Source organism: Strix uralensis, chromosome 16 (genome assembly GCF_047716275.1).
Source record: "Strix uralensis isolate ZFMK-TIS-50842 chromosome 16, bStrUra1, whole genome shotgun sequence".
Taxonomy (NCBI): domain Eukaryota; kingdom Metazoa; phylum Chordata; class Aves; order Strigiformes; family Strigidae; genus Strix; species Strix uralensis.
The window spans coordinates 7,080,706-7,100,790 of record NC_133987.1 but is presented as its reverse complement, the minus strand read 5'-3'; the positions used below and the strand labels follow the sequence as shown (position 1 = coordinate 7,100,790).

At 54.3% G+C, this 20,085-nt stretch overlaps 1 protein-coding gene across 2 annotated transcripts in view; it reads right to left on the bottom strand.

The window, feature by feature from the left end:
• MAP2K3 (mitogen-activated protein kinase kinase 3) overlaps nt 1-16,772 on the bottom strand; it is a 34,484-nt gene extending 17,712 nt beyond the window's left edge. The window contains exon 1 of one of the 2 annotated variants that reach the window (XM_074885852.1): nt 16,679-16,772. In XM_074885852.1, coding sequence (XP_074741953.1) covers nt 16,679-16,694 — 16 coding nt within the window. In that variant the 5' untranslated portion in view covers nt 16,695-16,772. Of the gene's footprint in view, nt 1-2,262; nt 2,724-16,678 lie in introns of those variants that run through there. The other variant, XM_074885853.1, reaches the window with a different exon arrangement.
• Nucleotides 16,773-20,085: the final 3,313 nt, after the last annotated feature.

Below are 20,085 nucleotides of genomic sequence, written 5' to 3'. Positions count from 1 at the left end.
CGCTGCGTGTGGCAGGGCTGCGGGTCCAGCTGGGCAGAGGTGGAGTGGGCAGACACCACTTCCCCTTGAGCACAGTCCAGTAGAAAAAGGAAAAAAAAAAAAAAAAAGACAAGCAGTCCTGAAGCTCTGTACAGCCAGCTCGGGGCAGGCAGAGCCCCAACACAGGAGACAGGGGCATGGCACAGTCTTCCCACTATCGTGCTGCCCAGCAATCACCCCGTGGCTGCTGGGCTGCCTGCTGCAAGCCCCAGAGCTGGATGTGTCACCTCCGGGAGGTGACCTTGTTCCTGAGCCTCTGCAGCCCCCCAGGGAAAGCCCACGCACTGTTTCAGGGTGAATGAGGGTGGAGGAAGGACTTGGGGGGGGGGGGGGGGGGGGGGGAGAAAACTAAATTGGAAGGAACAAAAAGGCAGTGGGATGGGCATGACAAGACCTTGCAATTCAAGCCCTTCTGTCCCAAGTGCATCCCAGGGCAGGATTTGCTTTTAGCCCCCGCAGGCAGCTGCTCTCAGCTCCTTCTCACCAGCGAGGCCTCAGCACTGTCTGTCCCACGTTTGGGATCCTGGTAGGGTCTGTACAGGAGGAATTCCTATAATGTGCAGAATGGTTTACATCACCTGAAAAATCCTGGAAACAAGCTAGTTTCCCAGGGCACCAGGCTCTTGCAAGAGCAACAGCTGCAAGCACAGAGCAACACAGCTCCCCTCTAGGGAGATCCCTCCACATGGGCAAAAAGTGGGACAAGGCAATGTGGGGACACATCCCGGTTGCCCCTGCGAGCCCCAGGGCTCTGCTGCCAGCCCCGAGCACACGGGACGGCTGGGTGCTGCCGGTGCAGTGCTCGGGCAGCGGAAGGGGCTGCCGGCAGCGGGGGCACATGGCACAGCGCCATGCACCCGGGCAGGGGAAAATTAGCTGACAGAAGTTCCTGGTGCGGACGAGATTGTAACCCACGTGATGCTGCAGGCACATAACTGCATCCTTTATGCTAAGAAAGGAACCATTTCCTCCTAAAGAAGAAAAAAAAAAAGCCTAACCGTTTTTTTTTCTCATGCTATAACCTCCACCCGCTAAAAACTGACACAGACATTTCCTGGAACTGCTTCATTCAACATCTGAATCCTCGTCTTCCCCACCACCGACTTCAGTCCTATTAAGCTGCACCTCTCCCTGGGAGGTTTATCCTTCCCACTCCACTGGCGTGGGTGGAGAGAAACGAACAGGACAATCTAAAGAACTGCAAATAAAACTATTTGCCTGAGACGACCTTTGAAATTAAACCTCTCTGCTGCCTCGCCAAGGCTCTGGTTCCAGCCCCAGGTGAAGTCCTGGGGATGGCTGCGGCACGGGAGACTGTTTCTAGAGCCACACCGCTTTGTTAGTGCTGGGGAAAACACTCCGGATGCATCCTGGCTCTCCTCGATCTGAGGAGAGTTAAATGCCATGGATGGGGCAGAAGGATGGAGGGTGGCTCCCTGCCCTGCTGCAAAGAAAGAGCTGGAACAAAAAAAGCATCAAGAAAAAATCGAAAAAAATAAATTAGGGGCAGGGTGCAAAGCAGAGAGGGGAATTTGGTTGCTTTGGTCATGAGAGCCAGCTCCTCACAGGCACACTTTGTGCTATTTTCCACTGTTGAGAGTGGAAAAAGCTATCTGTGGAAGTGGAAAAAGGGCTCTCAACCCGCCGAAAGCCGTCACTCATCAGCCCACCAAGGTCCCGCTGCAGAGAGGGGCTCCTGCGGGTCATCGCTGCCCCACACTCACCACTTCTGCAAAAAAAGCGGGCGAGGAGGAGGCAAAAAAACACACTTCAGAAAAAGCCCCTTGCAGCCCCAAAACAACCTGTCAGCTTGCGCTGAATCAGAGCTCCTGACTGCCGCGGGTGCCCGCCTTTTCAACGCAACAGGCTTTTGAGCAGGGGACGACCATGCAAGAGCTGCTGAAAACCCCTGCGTCCATCCTAGGAATGCAACCAAAACCGGAGCCAGGAGCTAGCTTTACCCACCGAATATTTTCCTTTAGCCATGATAGATTTTTTTTTTTTTTGCAATTAAGATGCCAGTGTTTCAATCCCACACAAAACATGCAAGTTTCCAGCTCTTTAAAAATAGATCCCCAGCTGCAAACACCAACCCTCCACCCAAGCAAGGAGAAAGAAGTAAAACTGCATGGATCAACCCAAAAAAGTTACACGGCCCCTTTTAGCACCAGAATCAGCCCTTCACTCTCCCCCACCACGTGTTTTGGAAATTGCAACATCTACCTTGCTTCTTGTCCATGGTTTCCCAGAAATGAAGAACAGCACCAGCAAGCCTGACAGAAGAGAGGGATGGGGGTGGACTGGAGGAGGGAGGGGAAAAAAAAAATAAACCCTGCAGAATCCAGCGCACGGCACTTCTTGCAAGCACCAAGGACTATTTCTCAGTGGGAATGCATGGCCCAAAGCACTCGCTGGCTTCACGCAGCTCTCCTGGCCCAGTGTCCCCGGCTCCCGGGGGTCCGTGAGGCTGGGAGCTGCAGGGAAGGCAAGCGAGGGGAGACGGGGAAGGTAGCACCGCGTTCCCTCATCGGCAGCTGCCGAGGTTGGCCGGTCTCAGTCTCTGATTACCCTTGAAAGCTCAACAGTTGTAAAAACTGCAGCAGCGAAATAGCAGATGACGTCAACAGGAAACTGGGGGGGAGCCAGCTCCATCCAGCTCCAGGAGCCATTGAAGCACTGGACTGCTACAGCGCATCCCGGTGGGACGCGTTTTCTTCCGACAAATTAAATCATTCAAACCCAGCATGCAGGCAGAGATGCAGAGCCCGCTCCTGCCTCTTCCATCCCCTTCATCCCACCAGAGCAACCCTTGCTCGAGGACAGCCCTGCCACCACCCAGCATCAGCCGGTCATCAGAGCAGAGGAAAGCCCAAGCTCGATGGTTTGGGCACCGAGGGGGTGCCGCAATAGAGAGAGGTCACATTTCTTTGTGCTGCAGGTGACACACTAATTGCTTTGCCACTAACAACTATTACCACAACAAATAGTAGAAATATTGTTCCATGACAATACCGGCAAGGAGCTTAGCAGCTATTCCAGGGTGACAACCGAGACGGTATCTCTGGTGGCAAAATATAAATCGCTGCATGGATTTGGCTGGTAAAACAGCAAGGGAGGGAGACGAAGGCATGGAAAAAAAAAAAAATCATTAATTTCTCTGCAAACCTGTGCAAGAAAAGCCATGGCAAAGTATCACTGCTCTTCCCCTTTCCCTCAAAACCAGCCTGGCAGAAGCCAGCACTGATGTTCCTGATCAAAGCCAGACTTGGCTTTGACAGGCTGCAGTTTTGTTTTCGATTTCCCTGTCAGCCTGGAGGGAAGATACTGTACCAGCTTTTTTACCTTAAACTAATTATAGAAAATATGCCTTTGGTTTGCTCCTGAGATATTCTCTAACTTGCAGGCTGTGCTGGGCCATACACATTTGCAGGCAGAAAAGTCAGAGGTCAAGGTAAATGCACATACCAACATAATGAGTGACTCTAATTTTAAATAGTGTTTATATAAGCCCCAGAAGGACTGCGGAAGATATTTTCTCAGGCACATTTCCACTCCCAGGGTATAGTTTCAGGCACAGATCATCAGCACATAAAGGATGCTGACGCAGGAGCTGCTATCACAGATGGCACCGAGAGCCACCAGCACCCGTCCCCGCACTCCTGGAGAGAACGATGCTGCTTTGTCCTCTGGCTTGACCACTAATTCCCTGACCCAGACATAAAACACTCCAAGGGTCTTTACAGACACCCACAAAGTCAGTGCTGCTTCGGAGCAGAAAGTCCCTAACCCCGCAGGTGGGACAGGAAACACAATTTCCTTTGAATCAGTCCTGTGGGGTTTCAGTGCCTGAGGACCAGGGGTGGTGTAAAGCAGAGCCTCCCAACATCTTTAAAGCATCCTTAAAAAAAAAAAAGCCAAAACAAACCCAAGCATCCTTTCAAGCCTCACGGTTGGCACCTCTTTCAAAAGTTTGCTGACGTAGTAGGAACAGCCCAGCCTTGGAAGTCACACACCATTTGCTATTAATCATCCAGGCCTTTACATGCTACAGGTAATCCCAGAGGAACAAAAGGCATGGAGTGTTTCACTGGTGTTAATGAAGCCTCCCCATGCTGCCTCAGAGCTGGGATGTCACCCCATGACAGGCAAGGGAAACCGGGGGAGCAAGTTCTGCCATGGGGAGAAGTCAAGGCCCTCACTGCAGGTCCAGGTTTGCCGGGGCAGAGCCAGAGACAAGGACGGCTCCCATCACTCCCATCAGCCTCCCGGCAGTGGGCTAGCTTGAATAAGTGCAAGAGCACACCCTTAAAAACAGCGATGAGCTCAAACAGTGCCCTGCCAACGCCAGGCCCCTCTCCCCACCCTTCCCCTGCGGACAGGCAGCACCCCCGAGGCCAGTTTGGTTAAGGCTGGGTCACCATCGCAGCCGGCGACCAGGGAAGAGTCCCTTTGCCGTGAGCAGTGAAAGAGGAATCCCAAATTTAGGGTCACCAAGGAGCTTTTTATAGGTGTGTGTTTGGGACTGAGAACAAAATTAATGGCTTTACCTACCCCGAAAGTGTCATCACTGCCTAACCAGGAGGAGGGTGCGATTTTTACAGGATACCCCTTTCCCTCTGATCAGAGAAAAGTTCCATGCACCAGCCGGCCACGCCGTCCCAGTGCCACACTGGCCAGTGCCCACTGTACCTCGTCGTCCGACTGGGAATTGCAGCAGTTCCCTTAGCCAAGGCGGTAATGCAGCCACGGCCCCAAGCCCAGGATGCACTTGCCTTTCCATGAACGAGGTGCACGTGCCCGAGCCATGCACGGGACCTGCAGCCTGGAAACTCTGTGGCAGCTCTATTTTTAAACAAAGCCTTTGAACCAAATCCAGTCGGAAAGGGAACAAGGTCATCTTTCTCATTCCCTCAGATGGTGCTTGGGAACAATCAATCACCGATACGCGTAGGGCTCGTCTCCTCCGGCGGAGGGGGGTGTCACACCGACAGCGCCACCGGGGCTGGGTGATGGGGAGACGGATGCAAGGGAGAAGGGTGCAACCTCCTGGTACCCAGCGAGGGATTTGGAGACGGGCACATGAGCCAAAGCTACTGCCAGCCAGAGGCTGACGTTCAGCTGCCACCTCTGCTCCGAGCCACACCCGGCCTTCGTGCACTGGCCAGATAACGCCGCCGCGAGCTGCACCAGCTCTGCCGGCAGCTCCGGGAGGATGTCACCGCCCAGTTACATTCCAGTTGTATTTTTAGGTTACCTGCATAACCCCAAGGGCTGGAAAAAAACGTTTGATTTTGTGTTTTGTTTCCAGGTGGCAGCTTGCTATCCTGCAGCCCCGTGATGATGGAGTACACAGGCTCCTCTCCGAGAAACCACACATGAGCAGCCTCACTTTACAAAGCTGAAAAGCACTGGCTAGCTAGCATTTGCACTATGTCATTATAGGACATGAGACATACGTGCCGTGAGTTGTGCTGCTTTGCACCAGAGCTTGTGCAAAACCCCGGTGCAAAGGTGGTTACGGCCATAGGGGCACCTCTTTGGAGCAGGCACGGAGCCAGGGTGCAGGCAGAGCATCCTCTGGAGCGGTGCCACAGGGCTGGCCACTGCCTCCTTTGCATCCATCTCTCCAACTGGATTTTCTCCCAAAAAAAGCAAGTGTCAGAGACCACAACTCCTCAAAGTAGGGCTCCAAGGGTAGGCTAGGGGGGTGGTGGGAAAATGCTTGAGATGCGTCATTAACCCAACCCACAGCTCGTCAGAAACCATGGAGCTGGGGGGTACATGGGCCTGGCCAGCTCGCAGCATACGTGGCCAGCATGAAACCCACGGCCACGAGCCATCTCATGGGACTGGCACAGGCTGCACACACTGGTGTGCCACCATGAGACAAACATCTGGAAGCAATCCCAGCCCCAACACCTTAATTGTTAGGAGAAGGCAAAGGAGACAGTGCTTAGAGAAAAGCAAAGAGCATGCTAAAAAAGAAAAAAAAAAAAAAAAAACAAAAACAGAGAAAAAGGAAGAGGCAGAACCACCATCACTGTGCCTATCTCCCTGCCAGCAGGTACCCAGCCCTCCCCAGAGCAACACTCCCCCCTTTGATTTCTCAGCCCATAGGTGAAGCCATGAAAAAAATAAAATGTTTGGAATTGATGTGACCAGCTGGTGAGTTTCCTGAGGGGAGAGAAAACTCAAACCGTTTTTTGGAATAGATCAGCTTGACATAAGGCATATGGTTAGTTAGTGGGAAAGGAAAGAGTCATTTGACTTTTTAAATTGTCAGCTGTAACTCAACTCCAGAGTCAACAGACACTCTTTTTCTATCCAAATTGGTGCAATTCAAGTACTTCCAGGTGTCCCCAAAACTCTGTAAACTTGGCAAGAGAGCAAAGTATTCCCTCTGCTTCTAATGCAAGTCTTAAAAAAAAAAAAAATTAGCTTTCTACCATCCTGCCTCCAATTTATTCTGGGCAGGGACAGAGTGATTTCATCTCTGCAAATGATGTAAGACAGAGCAGGCACCTGATCTGAAAACAAAATTTATGGAGGGGGGAAAAAAAAAAAAAAAAAAAAGGAAGGCCTTGATGCTCGATGTCCACAGCCACCTGCTGCAGGAGAGGGGCAGAAACAAGGGACCAACCCAACCCAGGTGCTTCCTTGGCCCAGTGACTTCAGGCAGGACTTTCTCAAGAGCAGCATCTGCGCTGGAGAATGGGGCAGGCTTGGATGGTTCACAGTGACATTACCCTCTGGGACCTGGAGTGCTTCCCCACTCCCAGGATGCCCCAGTGATGCAGCCGCAGCTCGGGCGGACAAAGCCTGTGCATCTTCAGAGGAAAACCTCTGATCTCCAGCACCCAGCACTGCATCTCCGGGGTGCAGGAGCGATGAAAACCTTCAGTTATTTCTTTTGGAGCTAGGTGCTGATTTGACAGCTTACATAAAGCAGCAGGCGAGCACTGTGGTACTCTCCCTTACGTCTCCTGCTGTCCCACACCAATTCTTTGCTCTTTTTGGTGCATCTTCAGTGCCATCCCTCCTCCCTGCCTCTCTCACCCTATCCCCTCCCCACTCCAGGGAACCAGGCAGAAGACACAAGTGCAAAGGGCTCATCACACCTGAGAGCTGGTGCAAAGCAGACACAGCCAGTTGGAGTCTCCAGTTTCTCCACTGAGTTTTTCCAAGAGAAAAATCCACCCCATCACAAGGTGAAGGGGGAGCCGGGATGCCTCCCCAGGCTCAGATCAAGCAAAGGAAAACTGCAGGTTGAGAGTAGCCAGGGAATACAGACACTGCTCAATTCCTCTCAGGCCACCACTCAGCCTTATCTCCATGTAACCACACTCAAATCTCAGTGCCCAGCCAAAAAGCATCAGTCTTAACTCCTAATGATGCTCCCAAATCAAGAGAGGCAGCAGGTGACCTATTTGGTCCCCATAACCTGCTTGCAACACAGCTGGAAGTAAGGGCTGATGTAGCGAGGGGAGAGCTGGCTCCTGAAAGCCCCAGAATAGCTCAGCAGCAGCGAGCCGGACCTGCAGCCTCTTTTCCTGGCATTAACCACACCGTTGCTCTGACCCACACTGCGTACCTCTTGCTCTCCCATCGCTCCTCCTCTGCCCCAGAGGACAGACTACATCCACATTCCCAGAAAAAGTCCCACATCCAGGTGGTCTGTGAGATCAGCTCCTGCCACTCACTGGTTTAGGAAGTTAAAGATAGATCTATCTGTCTTATAAAGATGATAGATAAGAGAAGCACCACATACTTGCTAAGCTCCACATTTTGCAGAAATCGCCAGCAAACGTTTCTCCTTTGTTCCTCCAAACACCCTGCTGCAAAGCTTAAAAATCTCCCCCAATTAAAGGCTGCACCACCAGCACACTGAAAGCCACTGCCAGCCCCACTGCCCAGCATCACCCTGACCACCCCCTCCCACAGGCTCTTATCTGAGGCTGCAACAGCTCTGCGTGGGGAAAACACCTATTTTGTGGCAGATCTGCTCAGTACCCACAGGGCAGCTTTGATTCATGCCCGGGAAAGGCAGGGGCTCCGTGGGTGACGAGCCCACAGCTCAGTGGAGTTTTGCCACCGCCGTCCCACGTGGCCGCCGGCAGGAAGGACACAGCCTCGCTCCGCTGCTGCCCTTTGGGTGGGCTTTATTATTTTCCCCCCTTTTTTTACTCCTCGCCTGCCTCTCTCGAATCCACCCACTGCACTGCAATTTTTCTGACGTTCAGGGGAAGTAAGCATCGCAGGCTTTTCCTAGTAAAGCCGGATTAAAGAGCCATCACTCTGTCCCAGGAAGCCAGCGGTCTCCGCAGAGGGGCCAGTCCCAACGCATCCGGCTCACGTACCGGCTCAAGAGCTCGCCGGCTGTGACTCAGGGCAGTTCAGCCTGCAGCTCCTCATGGGGCACACTTAAGGCTTCCAAGAACTGTTTCCATTTAAATAAGAAACAATAAATTTCTAAAAATCCCCTTTACCCCTGAAGAGCAAGCCTCACATCAGCATTTTGGGGAAAGGAACAGAGAGGCGTGTGAAACGGCAAGGAGACGTGTCAAACATCAAACCTGTTTGAGATAAAGGGAAACGCAGGCTGGCTCCCTTCCCTGTGATGGTTACGCACCGTTTCCCTCACTGAGCTGCGACTGTAAAGCCCCATGGGGAAATCCACAGTTACCAAACAAGAAATTCTTTGTGGATCCAAAATTAAGGGTAAACTCTTGCAGCAACCTGGAATGTACACAAAGAAGTCACACGTACAGGAGAGTTGCTGGAGGAAAAGCTGATTCTTTTTCTAGCACCTTAACAAAGCACGCGCAAGGCTGATAAGAGTTTCAATTAAAATTCACCCACAGTTTCTGCCTGGTGATTTCTGGAGGCGCAACCTCCAGCCTTCGCTTTACCCTCGTCACTCAGGCATCCTTCAACAAACCAGGCAGCGGCAGCTGTAATTAATACCTGCGAAAACCTTCTCTTGGGCAAGAGAGCAGCGCCTGCAGAGCACAAGAGGCAGCTGGACCACGGCACAGCCCCACAGGTATCCTGGGCTCAGAGGACAACCCCAGCTCTGGCCGATGCCAGCCATCCTCCAGCACCTGGTGCTCACCACTGATGCTCGAGACACCGCTGCTCACAGCCCAGCAATCGCAGGGATCGACCAAAAATCTGGAGGAAATGGGCTGCAGATGCTAACGAAGAGCGAACACAGGGGACTGTAGAAGCAGCAGATCTAAAACACCCACCGCATCCTCCTTTTTTGGCAGCCTTAAGGCAGCATGCAGCTGCTGCCAGCCTGAAAGAAAACGGGTGCTGCCAGAGAGAGACAGCTGGAGCACAGCACCGAGGCTGGTACGGGTCCATGCCGGTCCCCCGGCAGCATCACCACCCACCTCCCACCCTGCCGGCACCCGCGTCCTCCTTTCTGCACCATTTTTTCCTACATCATTTTTTTCCGAGCACCGAGCTCTTGCCCAAGGGGTTGGCAGGGAGCATCGCATGTGAGCTGGGTGCGGATTCGGCACAGGGTGGATGATTTTAGTTGCGGGGAGACCAGGGAAACCTCGAAAGCCAGCTGAGCACACGTGCACACACACAAAAATGTCTTGTGCTGCCCTGCCCGGTGCCGGCAGGGATTTTCTGGGTGCAGGCACAGGGTTTTACAAACAGGCACGTGGGGCTGGGCCTGCCACCTACCCCCGAGCACCTTTTAAAAGTGCTTGGAAGATGACAAAGAGCAGCCGAAGCAACATATCAGCACAAGATCGTTTCGTCTTTGGCTGAGGTGCAACTTGGCAGCACGTCAGGAGAGAAACCACGCGGTCCACAGCAGCAGGGGATTTTTAACTATGCAGAGCAGCTTTCTTAAAAAGCCTTGATGGTGAGCACATCTGGCTCTCAGAAAAAGAGCCACGTCATTTTTAGTGACGAGCTGCAAAGACATCCTCATGTCTTCAGGACAACACACCCCCCTGCAGCCATGGGGGCCACATGTTCAGGACTGACTCAGAGGGACGGTCCTCAGGGCTGCACGCTCTGCTGCTCCATCATCTCCCTCTCGAGCCTCAGCTTTCCCACTCCGACACCAAGTAAACCAAGATCTCCATCCTCCAGCAAAATACCCCCACCATGCTGTGTATTTATCCTTCACTACCTTTAATAGGGAACAGTCTCCTGCAGGAAGAGATGCCTGCAGCAGGAGATGACATCTGCTCCAGCTATGGCAAATGCCCTCCAGCAAGTTGGCCCAGGATGCTGCCACCTCCAAGGGCTGCTGTTAACACACACCAGTAAAGACAAAGACAGCCAGGGCAGGCTGCAGCCCTGCGGGGCCACAGCACCAGACGCACCATAGCCAACTCCTGCAGCACAGGCAGGCTGCTTTGTCAGCCATCCCTGCGAGATTCAGGCTAGGAGGGAATTTATATACACACACCACAAAGCAGTATCTAACTGGCCTGCAAGCCCAGACAAGCTGACACTCCCTAGATAACCCTGTCATCCTCCCCTAAACCACCCCCAGCCCATCCACGTAACCAGCCCTGCGTGTTTATGATCTGTCAGACACATGACTGTCACCTGCCAAGCCCTGCAGACCAGCTTCTTCCCATCCCTCTGCCCTGCACCGCAGGGCCCACCCGCACCCGTCACCAGCAGACAGCAAGGGAAGACGCAGCTCTCGGCACCCCCAAACAGATGCTGGCAGGACCGGCACACATTCCTTATTAGAAATCTCCGAGACCTTTATGGGAATGAAATACAATCATTAAAAGCTGCTTTTAAGTTTCCAGGCGATAAGACAGGCACTATCAAGGCAGGAGATGAGGCAGCACTCAGTGGCCAACAGGCAGCTCCTGGGAAGGAGAAGGTCCAAGCACCCCTGTCATCCTCAGAGAGGTTCCTCAGACACAAGCAGTCAGGCTGATGCCAGTGCCAAACCACAGCTAAGGTTAGAAGACTCTGATGGGAAATTACTTGTATCAAGCACTCTGGAGGTTTCTTCCTTTCCAAAACTACATTTTTCTTTGGTGGTGGTGGTGTGAGGGGAGGAAGGGTGGATGCTCTACAAACAACTTCTGGTAAGTTTTGTCTCCTCCTCATCCTGCCTCCTCTTCCACTCAAATTATGGTTTTAACAGAAATTTATCTTTTCTTTTTAAAAAAAAATAAATGAGCATTTCACTTGAAATGATGAACTTAAGGCTCAGAGCATGGGTCAGACCCTGCTCAGCAGTGACACTCCCAGAGCACAGTGCAGGCAGCAGGATGGAGGCTGTGACAGCCCGGTGGGTGTCAGACCCTCCCCAGCTCCTCGTCCACCCTGTCAGCTCCCAGAGGAGGCGGCGACAGCCAGGCCATCACCTTCACGCTTCTCCTTCCCTCACTTCCAGGCGAGTAGGGCTATAAAGCCGTTGCTCCCAGGGACACGAGGGAGCCAGGGGCAGGGCAGAGACATCCCGCTGCACCACACCCCAGCACACCAAACAGCTCCCCAGGGTCACAACACTCACATTTCAGAGAAACCAAGTTCCAGCACTGGATGTCTTTAAAAACAAGATCGGGTGTCTTTTTACACAATCTGACTTAATTTGCCCAAAAGCTGTTGGACGGGCTGCAGTAATTCCTGGAAGCAACGTCCTGACCTCCAGCCGAGCACGATGCTCGCCATTGTCCCTTCTGATCTTAAAACCAAAAAATTCAAGAGTTTCCCCATTTCCCCACATTAGATCCAGCAGCACATAAGGGCAATCATGTCACACACAAAAGCCCACCAGCCTCCGGGGCTTGAAAGGGATGTGTTCTTCCAAAGTGCTGCCCACCTTCTCTTGGAAGAGGTCGATAGAGCAGACAGTGCACAAAGGAGCCCTGTGGTATTACACCCGTGGATTAATTAAACCATGTGGACAATGCAGCACAGGATTAGTGGAGGAAATGATGCTGGAAAGGGTCCATCTCTCCCCACCTTCATCCCACTGCAGGTCCAGAACCTCCCGCAGCATTAGGCAGCAATTCCCTCCCTCCCCTACCCACTGGGACCACGAGACCCCCAAATCCTGCCCTTCCCCTTAGCCACAGCATAACCCACCACATCCTGCATGGGCAGCAACTCCGCTCCAGCCTTTTGCTGGACAGAGAAGCAGCTACAAGAGAAAGGTGCAGGCAGGGAGCCCTGTTCCAGCTCCAGAAAAGGGAGCAGAGACTCGGACCCACTGCAAACCGAGGCCAGCTGGGGCCACAAGACACTACCGTGGTATCGGAGATAGCTGCAGTTGTGCCCAGTAATTATGGTATTCCTCGGGGCGATGAACATTTAGACTCACAATGCTGCCACAGAATCAGTGCAGCATCGTTGTCACACAGATAAGGGGCTGTGGGGAGATGGGGTATCTCCCAGGCTGAAAAAAACCCAAAAATTTCTGGTTCCCACCATAAAAAATCCTCTCAGCCCTCTCCCCCACTCAAAATCCCTGCCTAACCCTCGACCTGTGCTACAGAGTTCTGTCAGCAAGAGGCGGTGGGTAGATCTAGCTCCATACGTACCCACGAGCAATCCTGAGTCATGCCAGTAAAACCCCAAACTTTTTTGCTGGTAGAGTAAAATCACCTCCCCAGCCAGCACAAGTTCCTCTCCCAGCTCCTTCCCCAGCAAACAGCCTGCCTGGGCAGTGTTTTATTAACACCAGTGAAAACCATTTTCCATCCAAAAACCCACAGAGCCCCATGTCTGCAGCGGTGGCTTCTCAGGTCACAGAATCACCAGGACCAGAAACCCGCACCCATTCTCAAGCACCCAAAGGGAAGTTCTACAAAGCACATACGAGTTTCCTGCAGCAACGACCACCTCTACAAATTACGGGGGCAAAGCAAACTCTGACTCAGCCCTGGACTGCAGCCCAGAGCTGGAAAATAAAAGCAGCAGCCTTCAGGGAGAAGCATTATCCACTGAAAAAAAGCAGGGGAGCATCCCTCCAGAGAGGGAAACGGATTGCTGAAGCACAGCTAAATATTTATCACATCCAACATGATATTTTCCAGGCGCCCACCATTATGCTAGCAGAAAGCAGCACGAGGAGGAGGGCAGGAGCAAAGCGCTGTGTGCTCTCTCTCTCTGATTGTTTTAATTAATTGGATGCAAGCTCCGTGATGCTTCAACTAGAATTAAAATAAAAACCTGGCTCCGTGGGATCAGAGCTCCTACCCCTGCCACCCCCTGCCCACACACACCCAGGGGATACCAGGCTGGTGGCTGCTCTGCCCGGACACAACGGGAGCCCAAAGCCAAAGTCCTGCTTTCTGCAGGTCATGGCCCCATGTGTATTTTCAGCAGAATTGCCTTTTTTTGGGGTGGCGGCAGGAAAAGCGTGAATGGCACACGAGACAGTACAGGATTCACAGATGACTGAATTGCATAACGGTGGTGCGCTCCCGCGGAGGGCACGGCCAGGGCGCAGGACGGACACATCCCCACCGCTTATTTACCTACCCAGAATAGATGCACCACCAGAACAAATACCAGTTTATCCCCAGGTTCTGGCATTTCTCACCACTGATTTTTCCAAGCCTCGGTGTCAAAGAAGAGCTGCCTCCCCAGAAACACAGCCTGGCTTAGCTGGATCCTGCTCCCTCTCTCCAACAGCACCTCTTTGGGGAAGAGATCTTCCTACAGGAAGACAGAAGGACTTGATTTTGAATTACTCCGGCATCGGCACTGGGTGAGCCCAGGGGAGGCCACGGAGGTCTTCTCCCACCAGACCCCTCCCTCTCCACAGATGCATGGCTTTCTCCAGCAAACTCCCCAGTTTTGGGAGACACGTACCTCCCCGCTGACACACTCCTGCCTGTCCCTCCAAAAAGGGCTTCCCAAGTCACAGCCAACAGCCACGGTGACAGGCACACGGATCTTCACACGGGCTGCACACGCAGGCAGAAAATATGCCACGAGCCCCAGGGGAAAGGGATCAGCAGGCACAGCCTAACACAAACCCTGCACCCTCCACCATGTCTCTGCACACACCCAGAGGCTGCAAACTCCCCGAGGTTCCATCCCCTCCTGCTTTAACCTCTTGGATACAACACCTCTCACTTCACAGCATCCACTTCACCAAAAAGGGGCAGACTTTGCTGGAAAATCATGCCCAGGACTAGCCACAGCAGCAGCTCCAGAGCTTTGTGCACAATTCCTTCCCTCGGTGGCACCCATTCGGTGAAAGGGAGCTTTGGTGACCTGAGACAACAGGGAGCTTTTTCATATTTTAGTAAACATCAGACTTGACAGTGCAAGATAACACTGAAACCAAGCGACATTTTCCTACACACCTGATCCTGCAAGATAATTTCGATCAAGCAGATACAAGCAATGGGAAGAGGAAGAAAGCCAAAATCCTTCCTAAGTAAGCTTCACATAATCCCCAGAAGGTGTTTATCTCACAAGCTATGTTTAGTGCAGAGCGAGGCAAAGCTCTCGCCCAGCACCATTCCTATCGCCCAGCACCATTCCTATCGCGCGTGTCACAGCCAGCCACGCGCATCCCCAAAAACTCCCGAGGCAGGAGACAACCCCGTGACTAAGCCAAAATGTTGGCAGGCAAGTTTTGGTACGCATCTATCATGGAAACAGCCAACCTGAGAGCTTCAACACAAGGGCCTCCATTTACGACCCTGATCAACTCAAGCCCGAGAAGGGAAAGCAACCAGCAAAAGGAAACGTGAGACTGCTCACTGAATTTCGCTAAGGAAAATTAGAGAAATTTAGCTTCAATTCAGGCCGCCCAAAAGGAGAGGCAGAAAGAGCTGCCACGAGTGCTGCCAGCAGCGTCTGCAGTCCCAGCAGCATCCACACACACTCGGACCCGCGAGCATCCCTACACGGCAGCGGGCAGCCAGCAAACCTGCTCAGAGGGCTGGCACTGCCAAGGCAGACACAAAACCAAGGAGAGGCACGGTGGACAGCTAGCAGTATGAGAGGAGAGGGTTTTGAAGAAGCAGATGCATTACACACGCTCAGGATTGATCCCCGTGCTGAATGCTACCCCATGGGAGGCAAAGGAGCTTGGGTCAGATGAGGACCTGGAACTGCGGGTGCCAGCAGAGACCAGGCACACACATGCAACACCTCCAGCGAAGGGTATTAGGAGTAATCATCTGAATGAACCAGTTCAGTACAACCAACAGCCCCGTGCAACCAGAAACCTGCAGACACAGAAGAGTTCCAAATTTCCTCCGAGGAAAGCACCATGGTCCCAGGTGCTCCCGCAGGCATCGCCTTTTGCTGTCAGCTGGGCTGCTTCCCCCAAAATCCTTCCAGGCCCACCTCAGGCCTCATCTCCCACGGGGCACGAGTGGTCGCTTGGCCAGGCTCACCTTTTCCCTCCATCCACACATCCACACGTTGCCCACGGCACCCACGAGCCGAGCGAGAAGTCTGGGCTCGGGTATCCTGGTGAGAGCCTTTTTAAGAAGCCCAGTTGATTCCTTTCAACACGGGACGGCGGCCGGAGGCATGTGCTCCTACCTGTGAGTCAGCAGCTCCGCTCAGCAGCACCGTAAATCGCTGCTGATTCACACCCTGCTTACACAGCAAACAGGAAACTCAGGTCCACATTCCCTCCGGTTAAGACAAGGATCATTTAAAAGGGGGGGGAAAAAAAAAGTCACGCCGAGGTGCGTTCATCTGCTCACATGGCTCCTGACTTCAAGTTTCCAGTGCATCACTCCCGAACAAGGAAAACCCCTCAAATTTTATTCCGGTGATAAGAGAGAGGCAGCAGCCGTACTCCGTGTGCTCCCTCCTCCGTCCGGTCTGCGCTCACGGCGCTGATGCAACCGGCTCCCCGGAGCACCAAGACACCAGCGAAGCCATTTCCCCGTCTTCCTCAACGCCAGCACGCTGACGGTGTCATCCTGGGCCGATGGCTCCTGCCAGCCGGCGCTCACCTTGGGACAGCAACCCGGCCACCTCAGCCACGGCAACGCTCTATAAATAACACCCGTGACACACGGTGACGGCTGCCAGCCGCGTACGTCGGACACAACGGGGAAACTCCGCCACGACGCTCCCGCCACACGCGCCGGCATCGGGTGGTGGCTCTGCCCCAGCCACCGACGCCGGGACACGGGGACCGGGAGCCTCGGCCCCGTCCTTCCCGCCTCACTAGGCCGAGACGAAGGCTCTGCTCATCCTCGGCGCGCGCTGCTCCACGCCAGCCACGACGCTTGCTGAGCTGCCACGGGTGGTTTCTCCGAGGGGGAAGAGACTCCAGCAGCAGTGGGTGAAACTCGCCTTTTTTTTTTTTTTCTTTTTTTTTTTTTTACCGCTTCCCACGCCAACAGGAGCTTCACCCCCTCCCTCCCCCGTAGGCCCCGCCGGCCGCCCGCTCCCTTCCCCTCACCCCGGGGCTCTGCAGCTCGGGGGGGGCGCGGGAGCCCCAGCCAGCGATGCCGGGCTGCAGGCGCGGGGGAGCAGCCGGGACCGGGGCCCACGCAGAGGAAGCCCGGCGGGAGCCCACGCCCGGCGGGTTGGGCAACAGCTCCGTCCCCGCGGGTTACGCCAGATCCGAGGACGCGGTTCCAATCCGCCTCCCCCCTCCCCACACCGGTACACGGAACCCGGAGCCCCCGGGCGCATCCCCCGGTCCTACCTCTGGGCAGGGACATGGCTAGCGGCGGCCCCGCGGCGCCCGGGCAGAGCGCGGCGCCCGGCGGAGTGCGGCCCAGTGCGGCGGCCGCCGGGGAACAGCCGCGGGGGCGGGGCGACGGCCGATAGACCCCGCCCCACCACCCCCTTCGCGCGTCGCGATTGGTCATCGGCAGGGGGAGGGGGCGTGGTTACTGCCTCCGAGGGAAGCTTCGCGGTTCTCCGGCACGGCTGTGAGGGTGAAACGAGGCGGGCGGGCGGTGCTGCTATGCGGCCGGGGTGGCCCCTCTGTCCCGGCCACCGGCGTGACCCCGGCACGGCACCCGCAGGGCTGAGGTGGCTTTTGGGGCGCGGAGAGGGCCCCCGTGCTGCGCCATGCCTCACCCCACATGCCTAGCATGGAGGCACAGAGCATGGACTGGGATGCTGGTGCTGAGACCGACCGAGCTCATCACATCTTCCATGGGTCTGATCCTGCACACCGTGGGTCCCACTGGCGGGTCTGGTGGAAAAATCGATGGGGATTTATTCCTCTCCGAGTCACTGAGGAATCAATCCCTCCTAGCCCAGCAATGTGCCGTGGCACATCCCAGGGCGAGGATGCTCTCCCAAACACCCGGGCTGGGCTGCAGACAGAAGCGGCTGAACAGGACATCAGTGATGCAGTTGAACAAGGAAAAAGGAGATTACAAGTGCCATTTTCTGGCTGAAATTCCTAGCGTGATCCATACAGATACAAAGGAGGGGTTGGAGGGGTGGCAACTGCAGACAGCCCTGGTGAAATCACATCTAGTCTGTCCCAGCCAGTTTTCAGCTTTGCATTTTGCAGAGTATTTTGGATCAGTCTGAGGGCTGGAAAACCCGCCTCAAAACCAGACAGCTCAAGGGAATCACTGCAGGAGGGAAGGAGCTGGGCAGACTGGGGTCTGTGTCTGCCTGCAAAGGAGTGGTGCCTCAAACGGACCTGGAATCCAGCAGCGATGGCATAAGATCCAGCAGCTGCAAACTGAAGCTAGAAAAGTTCAAATGGGAAATAAATTACAGGCTTTTTGTAGGGAGAGCAATTACCCTCCTGAGAGACGTAGTAGATTCACCACCTTTCAGGTCTTTCAACACAGGCGAGGAGTCTTTCTAAAAAAACTCCTCTCCAGTTCAACCGCAGGGTTATTAGCTCTGATGCAAGAGCTGCAGATGTCACTGCCTGGGCTGGGCAAGTAGGAGGTGGGAGCAGAGTGGACCTTTCTGGAGTTTAGCCATACAAATCTCTGAATCAACAAAGGGGTTCGAACTCCAGCCCGGCTGATCCAAATGGGTTTGGGCTGGGCCAGGGTTTGGGTGCGAGATCTGGAGGGTGCTGCTGCAGAGCAGAGCATCATTAGCACCTTCACAAACATGCAGCTGGACATGGGCCTGTGAGGACTGGTGGGACTGGCTTCGACACTTGGCCTTGATGCTGGCAGCACCTGGGGTGTCATTGCAAGCGCAGGGCACGACCCTGCTGTCCCCAAGTATGTTGCATGCTACACCATTCCTCCGCCTGCATCCCCAGGCATGGCTGGAGATCGCCGCCAGCCCTGCCTGCAATTACAGGGGTGGATGAAACAGCTGCCCGGCTTTTATTCACCCATCTTGAATCGCCGGGCACTTCACAAGTGGGTGTTTGTCTCCTGCTCCGAGGCCTTCCAGCACAGGAGCGCTGCAGAAGCATGAATGGAAACTGGGGTATGCTCTGCATCAAAATCCAACAGGGTGGGAAGGTGTGGGGCTGGGGAGGGAGCCCATGGACCCCTGTGGGCTGTGAGGAAGGGCCCAGAGGCAGCATATGGTCACCTTCTCGTCGGTGGCAGGGCATGAGGACCTCTTGGGAGCACCTCTCATTTTCTTCTGCAACCTCTCAGTGCCTGCACCAGGCTCTTTTTGCCTGCACCTCCTTCATCTGCCTGAGCCGCTGTCATCTGACCCGACAGACTCTGCTGGAGAAGTGTATCTGAAAGATGAGAGGCGGCTGTAACTGCTGGCCTGAGGCAGAGGGAATCATTGTGGGCAAAAGTGCAGCAAAGCATCCCAGTGGAGCCTGAGCACTCTCAGAAATTTCAGCAAGGGTACTGGATTTTTGGCACTCCTGGAAAGCCTCTCTGTGTTTCCAGGCTGTCAGTAAACCTACAGGTTTGCAGGCTCTGAAAGGAAAGCATGACAGAGGGAGAGGGAGGGAGGCGCAGGTGCATCCTGGGACCAGATCTCACCAGACACGCTGGGACTTCTGCCACTGGCACTCGATGCTTGATTCTTCCGCACTGGCCCCTTGCTGTGGGGCTGCACCAGGCCTGGTTTGGAAATGCACCCACAGCAGGACGGGGCGTCCCTAGTGTCCCCAGCACGGCAATCAGGGGGATCGATCGCCGAGAGAGCCAACAAGGAGCCCCTCGCCTTTGTCTGTTCAAAGCCTGCTTCTCCTTTCCCCTCTCTCCTAAGGTTTCCCAGTGAAGTGTCAAACTTTCTCCTGAGCATCCCTGTTGTCCTGGAGGGCATCAGCATGCCCTCGCAGCTCCAAGCAGGGTGCAGGATTGGGCCCCTCTCTCCACCTTGCCCCCTTTTGCCCTTGGGCTTGTGCCACTCATTTTCCTCCCTGCAAAATCACAGCAGTACTTGGCCCGGCTGTTTGCAGCGTGTTTGCTTTCCCCTGCATTCCCCTGCTCCTGGTGTTTTGCTGGTTTTTTCTTCCTGCACCACCATGCAGCGTGGGAGCACAGGCAGAGTGAAGGCTGCTGGGGGGAGGATGAGGAGAAGGACAACATCTCACCACCAACATTTTCTAGCCTTTCATGGAGGAGGAGGGTAACAAAGCTAGCAGACACCCATTTCTACAGGCTGGTGGGTGCTGCAGGTGCCTGTGCTGGATGGGAGCGGGAAAGCGTGATCCCAATGGGCACAACGCCAGCACCCAGCACTGGCACTGGCCGATGGAGCGGCACAAACCAAACAAATCAAGTGGGCTGATGAATTAATCAGCTGATGGACTCTAACTCAGGGAGCAGGAGCCAAAGAGATGAGTAAACAAAGGCCGAGCTACATGAGATGGTATTTAGGTGCAGAGTAGCTGCCAGTGAACTATTACAAGTTGCAGATTAATTCTAGGTGTTGCTGCTTTTCCTGTTGCACAGGCAGCCAACAGCCTGCCCCGCTGCGCAGCTGGTGTGCAGACACCTCGGTCAGGCTCAGCTCCTACCTCTGAGAGCTTTCGGTTCAAATATATCAAGGTGTTGCTTCTACAGCTTCATGGACATGGAGACAAACACCCCTATTTCCTCCCCCAGTTTTGCACATGGTGGATACACCAGGGTTGTTGAGCAGACCCTGAGGTATACAGTGTGGTGTGTGGAATCATAGAATCACAGAATGGTTTGGGTTGAA